The 7,533-nt window shown below is 35.4% G+C and overlaps 1 protein-coding gene across 1 annotated transcript; it reads right to left on the bottom strand.

Moving 5' to 3' along the window:
- Positions 1–4,830: 4,830 nt before the first annotated feature.
- Positions 4,831–7,283, bottom strand: LOC139526599 (uncharacterized). The gene is made up of 2 exons (XM_071321760.1): positions 7,025–7,283; positions 4,831–6,203 (listed from the first exon to the last, which is right to left on the bottom strand). Exons 1-2 carry the CDS (start codon positions 7,281–7,283, stop codon positions 4,831–4,833), a joined length of 1,632 nt encoding a protein of 543 aa, XP_071177861.1.
- Between the last annotated feature and the right edge of the window lie 250 nt (positions 7,284–7,533).

Below are 7,533 nucleotides of genomic sequence, written 5' to 3'. Positions count from 1 at the left end.
ATCTAATAATCAACAGGTTAGAGTTTACTGCAGAATGGTTATGGTTTATTCTTTGGAACCATTCGATGTAAATTATCAAGTGTGTCTACTGATAATAACGCTATGTTAAAACCGACACACGCCGCAAAACACTGAATTTGATGCAAATATTTATGCATATTCAGGTCTTTAAAATACTTATTTGAATATTTCATATACATTCATGTAGTTAACGAAGGTCCATCGGGTATTAATTTGTATATGAATAAAACTTTAAGAACTCTATAGATGTCTGTTGTGGTATTACTTTTTGTAGCGATTGTACCCGGAGTACTTCATATCAAAAAGTAGTATAAGTCACACCTAATAAAATCATACAAACTTAAGAGAAAGAGCATCGACGAAAACATGTTTAAGATATTATGACTTGTCTAACAGGTCATAGGAACAAAATGAGGGGATATCAATTCATTTTTTTTGTGCGCGCAACACTCATTTGTTAGCCTGTTAATACCATATGTCGTAAACTTGACATAAACATCTGTACAACCGATTCGCCGTTTCAGCATTTAATGCAGTCTGGGTATTATTTTCAAAATCGTACAACTAAACGTTTTGATAGGTTTAAAACGTCCTAAACATTGGAAATTCAACCATTGACGTAACACTTTTTTCATTTTGATGTACGAACAACGAGATTACTCTAGTGCTTTAGATAATGAAAAGAAGAATTGCGATAGGATGAAAGCTGACTGAGGCAAGGTATTAACTTAAGTAAGATACTGCTCTCTGGTAAATGCTGTTCCTAATAAAAACCTAAGAAAGGTGTCTTAATTTAAACCACCGATCTAAACCCGAAATAGGACGAAGGAATTATATACCAATAGAGGTGTATTAATTTGCTATTGTAGTCCTGTTCTCATGAGTATTATTAGAATAAAATAGAATAATTATAAAGTTCAACATTTTATTAATGAGATAAAATACTGGGACAAGTCTGGTCAGTGCTCTCTGGTATGGTTGGTCTTACAACTATTCACGTGAGTGTATACTACTCATAAGCTATATATGTATAGCTTTTCTGTAACACAAATCCTTTATACAAAGGTTTCAATCATAGTTATAATTACTTTTACTAAACAAGATCAAAAGGCTTGATCTTCATCAAACTGTTATATTAAAACATATATTTATGTTTTTCAATTAACTATTTATATTACTATCTCAATATCCACGGTTATATTTTCATTAATTTATAATACTAGTATACACATCTGAATCTCCGAATCTGGTGACAAAAATATTTAGTCACCGTCACCCACAAGTATAGTCACCGTCACCGACAGATATAGTCACCGTCACCTACAGCTATAGTCACCGTCACCGTCACCGATATTAAAGTCACCGTCACCGAGATTTAATCACCGGGACTTATATTTGTCACCGTCACCTTTAATAAAATTATAATCCTATAATATATTTCACAATACTAACTTTTAAACTCATTACATCCGACATAATTGTATTTAGTTTATCTATCTATTTGATACGACTCTTTCCACAAGTTTGAGCTATCTCCCTTGACGCAGCCAACCACACGTAATTATATTCTAAATTGACCAATGAGAATTGAGCTTATATAGAGACGTCCAATCACGAGCCATCACTCTTCTTAGGGAAATTCCCTTCACGGTGACAAAATAGTAAACAATGCCATGTTCTTCACGAACAAATATGATTTATGTATTTAAAATGCAACAAAAAGCTTGGAAAACGTTTGTAATGGATACAAACAGATACAAAGTACTGTATATAGCAATCGATAGTCAACAAATAACGAGCATTATAACCAATACACATCAAACATGTAAGTATCACCTAGATCGGAATCGGAACGAGAGTTATTTACAGTATCTAACTGTTCCGAGAAATTAGCAATCATACACAAAAGAAACGAAAACATAAAGAATTATAAGATGAAAAATTATGCCAACATGAATCACCTTTTTATTATTATTTACAGCCGTAAATAAAAATATAAAAAAATATAGCCGACTTTCATTTTCCAACAGTACGAGAATAAACGTTATCTGTCTCAAAAACAATAATACACAGGTTTAAATCATACTAATTAATAGTTTACAAGAATAAGCCTTTCCTGATCTATCAAACACATTCGATACCAACTTCTGATCATGGATCATAACAACAACAAACATGCATATTAAAAGTAACACTGCATAACTACGGGATGCCGGCATAACATTGCCCCCTTCCTTAAGGATTTGGTTCCCAAATATATGTGCTTAGTGAGCTTATTTATACGGTTTAGGAAAAACTCATTAAAGTAGCTATACTATCTTCCAAAATGAGGTAACTAGGTGTGATTTAACAACAATTTTTTTTTTTTATTCCCAAGATAAATTTTACTAAACATATTAGCATCAAACATCAAACTACATCAAATTCAACAACAAAGTTTAGAAACTACTGAGTCTGCATGCACGTAAGTCATTCAATCTCTCCTGAACTGTTGTAACAAGACCTGACAGTTTGTAAAACTTCGCCTTCTGCAATTACTCATACAGATAGATGTGTTCTCTAGGTAGATATCTTTTTTCGACGTTGCAAACAAACTCATCATAGATACCAGGACTAATTGTAGTATATACGCCAGACGCGCGTTTCGTCTACAAAAGACTCATCAGTGACGCTCGAATCCAAAAAAGTTAAAAAGGCCAAATAAAGTACGAAGTTGAAGAGCATTGAGGACCAAAACTCCTAAAAGTTTTGCCAAATACAGCTAAGGTAATCTATGCCTAAAGGTAGAATTGTTCCTCAAATAATTAAGAATTATCTTAAAGTGACCTGGATCGCGGTCAAAGAAATATACGTTGTTTGAAGTTGGAATGGGTTGCAGCATTAATGCGAATACACATGAATGATCTGCTCTGAGTGTGTTTTTACTGGTTTCTATCTTCATCCCGCCAACATTTGGGGTAAGTGTGTTCTCTTGCGTGTCCTGTAGGGACTGCAGGAAGGTCTCCACCAATTCTGTTTGAACGGAAACACAACATTCCTGATTAGCTCAATTTCGGTCTCAACAGGTTCTACTACGACGTTCTCTGTATTTTGTGGTCTACTATCTGGAGTTGGTTTTTTGCTGTGCTTGAGGAGTTAGACGAGCTTGACGACGATCATGATGATGCTGTTGAGGAGGAGGAACTCTTGTGATAGTTATCTGCTTTTTCTAACGTGTTCACCTCGGTTTCTGATACATGCAACTCGACTTCTTTCTCTGATATTTGACTACTAGTATCTTCTTCTACTTTATCTGCCTCTGGTTCTACAGAAATAGTTTTAGCTTCCCCATTCTTACTCATAAGATCTTGTAGCACGTCTTTAATTTTCTTCAGCCTTTGTTCTTTCGTCTCTGCTGGTTTACAAATCTTTGCAGGAGTTGGCCCGGAGATGTTGTTATTTTCTTTGTTTTCTATATTAGATCTATCTGTTCTTTTTCTTGACGTTTCCATCAATGAACTTCCTCTCTTCTTCAACTCAACTCCTTTATTAGTACCAGTGGTTCTATAGCTGGTTTCACCCATCTCTGATTTGGCATACCTATTACGTCTGGGTGCCAGTTCAATCTTATTCCCTTTACTATCCAATAACTTGATTTTCTTCGGCATTTCCTTAGTTTTAAATTTTTCTAGATCTTCTTCTGCCTCTTTTCCCCTACGTCCGGAGCTGCTCTGGAAGCATATCATCTGACTTTCTAGAATGCTGCACCCATGGTTTGAATTCCGTCTAAGGAATCTACATTCTGGACACTTCCAGGCAAAATCGGAGTGCCTTTCTAGTATGTGTCTCTCCAGGAACCACCTCTTACAGATAACACACATCCATTTACTCTATGAAAAAAATAAAATAACAATCATGAGAGAGGGATACATAATTATGGACTAATCATTATGATAAGTTATATTTTTACAACTCAACAACGTATACAAAGAGTAGTGCACACTAATTTAATTAGCAATAAAGGTCATAACTATATATGGTAGGGTATTTTTTTGTATTCAGTATTTTAATCATATGTATTAAATATATATATAAAAAAATAACCAAAATGCATACAATACAACTATGATCAGCAGATCAAAGTTCGACTAAATTTGATAATTATCAACTATGAAAACCAGATTGGACCATGATCTCCCAAATAAGGTTTGAGTTTATCATGGTGAACCACTTTCGGTTTCATTCTTCGACCCAGCTGAATTCTATATAATACGTCATTCAGTCGATGGGTAACAACAAATGGACCATGCCAAGGCCTCTGAAATTTTGGATTTACACAAACCTTCCGTTGATATTAGTAATACCAGACTGGATCACCAGGATTGAACAGCTTTAAGTGAATGTTATGATTATAGTTTCTCTTCATAACATCACTAGCAACATTTAAATTGGTTCTTGCAAATTCATGAACAGTCAACGGCGTATGTTCAAGATCATTTACAAAGTCAGAAATAGAGCTTTTAGGACTGTCAGGAGATTTACCAAACAATAAATCTACCGGTAGATTGATTTCACGTCCATACATCATTTTACACGGTGACACACCCGTACTTTCGTGTTCAGCTGATTGATATGCCATCATTAGAATGGGCACAAATTTGTCCCAATTCTTTTGGTGATTCGATACAAATGAAGACAACCTATTTTCTAGGGTTCTCATAAACCTCTCAGCCATTGCATCAGACTGGGGTCTCATAACCGTGGTTCTAGTCTTGTCAATATCTATCAATTTGCAAAGTTCTTTAAACAAATGGGACTCGAAATTAGCCCCTAGGTCCGTATGTATTTGTAAGGGAAAAAGATTGAGATAAAATTTTCTACTAATGCTCGAGCTACAACCTCTGCTTCCTGAGATTTTAGTGGAATGGCATGCACAAACTTAGTGAAGTAATCACCAATAACGAGTAAATAATTATTTCCCTGAATTGATCTAGGCAAAGGCCCCATTATGTCCATAGCAACCCTTTCTAGAGGAGCACCGACATTGTATTGTCTCATAGGTGCATTTGGTTTTCTATTTGGTCGCTTACGTAAAGCACATACATCACATTTGTTACACAAATTCTCAATATACTTTCGTACTCCAAACAAAAAGAATCTTTGTCTAACCTTACTTAAGTTTTTTTTGATACCTAAATTACCACCAGTGACACTACTGTGTAACTGCTTGAGCACACCTTCTTTCAAATTTTCTGGAATTACTTTTTGCCAGGTGATATTGTCCCCTTTTTCACTTTCCCATTTTCGACATAGAATACCGTCTCTTATCTCAAATGATTCAATTCTATTCCAGAAGTATTTGATAATCGGACTGAATTTTAATATTTCCGACCAAATGGGTTTCAAATTGTTTCCTAGCCAGTCCCTAATTATCTTAAGTACCGGGTAATTTTCTTGTTCATTTTCTAAATCAAAATCTATCTCAACAAATTGTTCATCGTGAATCGGAGATGACGAGCTCGGTTTTTGTTGATTCAATTGATTAGGTTTCATACTTGGAGTTTTAACTACTCCTACCCGTTGGTTAATAATGTTTTCATGGGTCTTGGATTTGCAAACATCAACTGATGTTTCTCCTGTAAATCCTCGTTTCCCTTTTATTTTCTCGGACCTTTTCAAATTGGGAACATTAAAAGTTTGAGAACTACTTGATTTGCGAGCGTCATGTGATGCCTTTAAAACAAATCCACTTTCATCCTTCACTTTATCAGATATGTTCACCCTTTCATTTTCATGTTTTGTACAGGATTTAGTAGCATTTAAATCGTCTGACCTATAACTAGCATATAGTTGTGCTGCTTTATGTTTCTTACTAGTCTCTAGACGTTGACTACCTTCAACTTTAAAGGCGCCTGTTAAAGTATTCGTATTAACCACAACTGACTTTACTACCATTTCTTTGGTTGAAATCTCGTTATTTATTTCAACCTCTCCTAAACCCGCATTCAAAAATGTATCCTCAACTTTAGAGCAATACGAACAATCATCTGGACAGGGTCTACGACTCAATGCATCAGTATTCGAATGAATCCGACCAGGGCGATGTATTATTTGAAAATCATATGCACCAAGTGTTTCCAACCAGCGGGCAAGCTGACCCTCTGGATTTTTAAAATTTACAAACCATCTAAGAGACCCATGATCTGTACGAACAGTAAAAGGTCGACCATAAAGATAGTGATGAACAAATTTTTAACTGCACGGACGATAGCAAGCAATTCTTTTCTGGTGACACAATAATTTCTTTCACTTTTCGAAAAAGTTTTACTAAAATAGCCAATCACTCGTTCTACCCCATCTTGGATTTGAGATTAAACCGCCCCCATTCCTACATCGCTAGCATCTGTATCAAGAATAAAGCCACCATCATTAATTGGATAACCTAAGATAGGTGCAGATATTAACAACTTTTTCAGATGCTCAAATGAGCAATTACAAGCTTCTGTCCATTCAAATTTCTTACACTTCTCGGTTAATTGATGTAGGGGCTTTGCAATGGTAGAGAAATTTTCTACAAATCGACGACAATATGAACAAAGTCCGATAAAGCTACGTACACCTTTTACATTCTTGGGAGTTGGCCAATCTTGCACGGCCTTAATTTTTTCATCGTCAGTACTTATCCTTCGTGACTAACTTTATGTCCCAAAAAGATTACTTCCTTTTGAAGATGGAAGCACTTCTTAGGATGTAAATTTTAGCCTATCACAAACCTCACTTAAATTTTTGAGATGCTCATCAAAAGTTTTGGAGAACACAATAATGTCATCAAGATACACTAAGCAGATTCTCCAAGTTAAACCAGAAAACATTTTTGCGTGAGCCCCACATAGTCCAAAACATAGCACTTTAAATTGCCATAAACCCCTACCAGGTATTGCAAAAGCTGTTTTCTCCCGATCCTTCTCATCTAAACCACATTACCAGTAACCACTGCGCATGTCCAGAGTTGAGAACCACTTACTGCCGCTTAAAGCATCCAGAGTGTCCTCTATACGAGGGCTTGGTTGGCAATCTTTTTCAGTAATATCATAATTTTTCCTAAAATCTATAAGAATCGAATGCTCTGGTCTTTCTTTTTCGTAACCATGACCACCGGGAACACCAAGCACTACTTGAAGGTTATATGATGCCCCTTGATGCCATGTCTTGTATCTCTTTCTCTGCAACCTCTCTCTTTGCCAAAGGAAGTCTATATGGTTTAAGTTTGATGGGTTTTGCATTGCCTGTATTTATTTTATGGTTAACGAGTTCAGTATGACCAATATCAGATGGAGATTTTGAAAAAAAAACATCTAAATAAGAACATAAAAACTCCCTTAACATTTTGACTTCAATATTATCCAAATCTTTTGAACTTTTCTAAAATACACCCTTTAAATTATAGGGAATGTTCAGTTTAGTGTTACTATCTGCACAATTGACCCTACTTACAGTGCTCACTTCATACGTTTCTAAGTCAACAGGTTCAAA

Source organism: Mytilus edulis, chromosome 6 (assembly GCF_963676685.1).
Source record: "Mytilus edulis chromosome 6, xbMytEdul2.2, whole genome shotgun sequence".
NCBI classification, from domain to species: domain Eukaryota; kingdom Metazoa; phylum Mollusca; class Bivalvia; order Mytilida; family Mytilidae; genus Mytilus; species Mytilus edulis.
The sequence above is the reverse complement of the archived record's forward strand: the minus strand, read 5'-3'. Positions and strand labels throughout refer to the sequence as shown.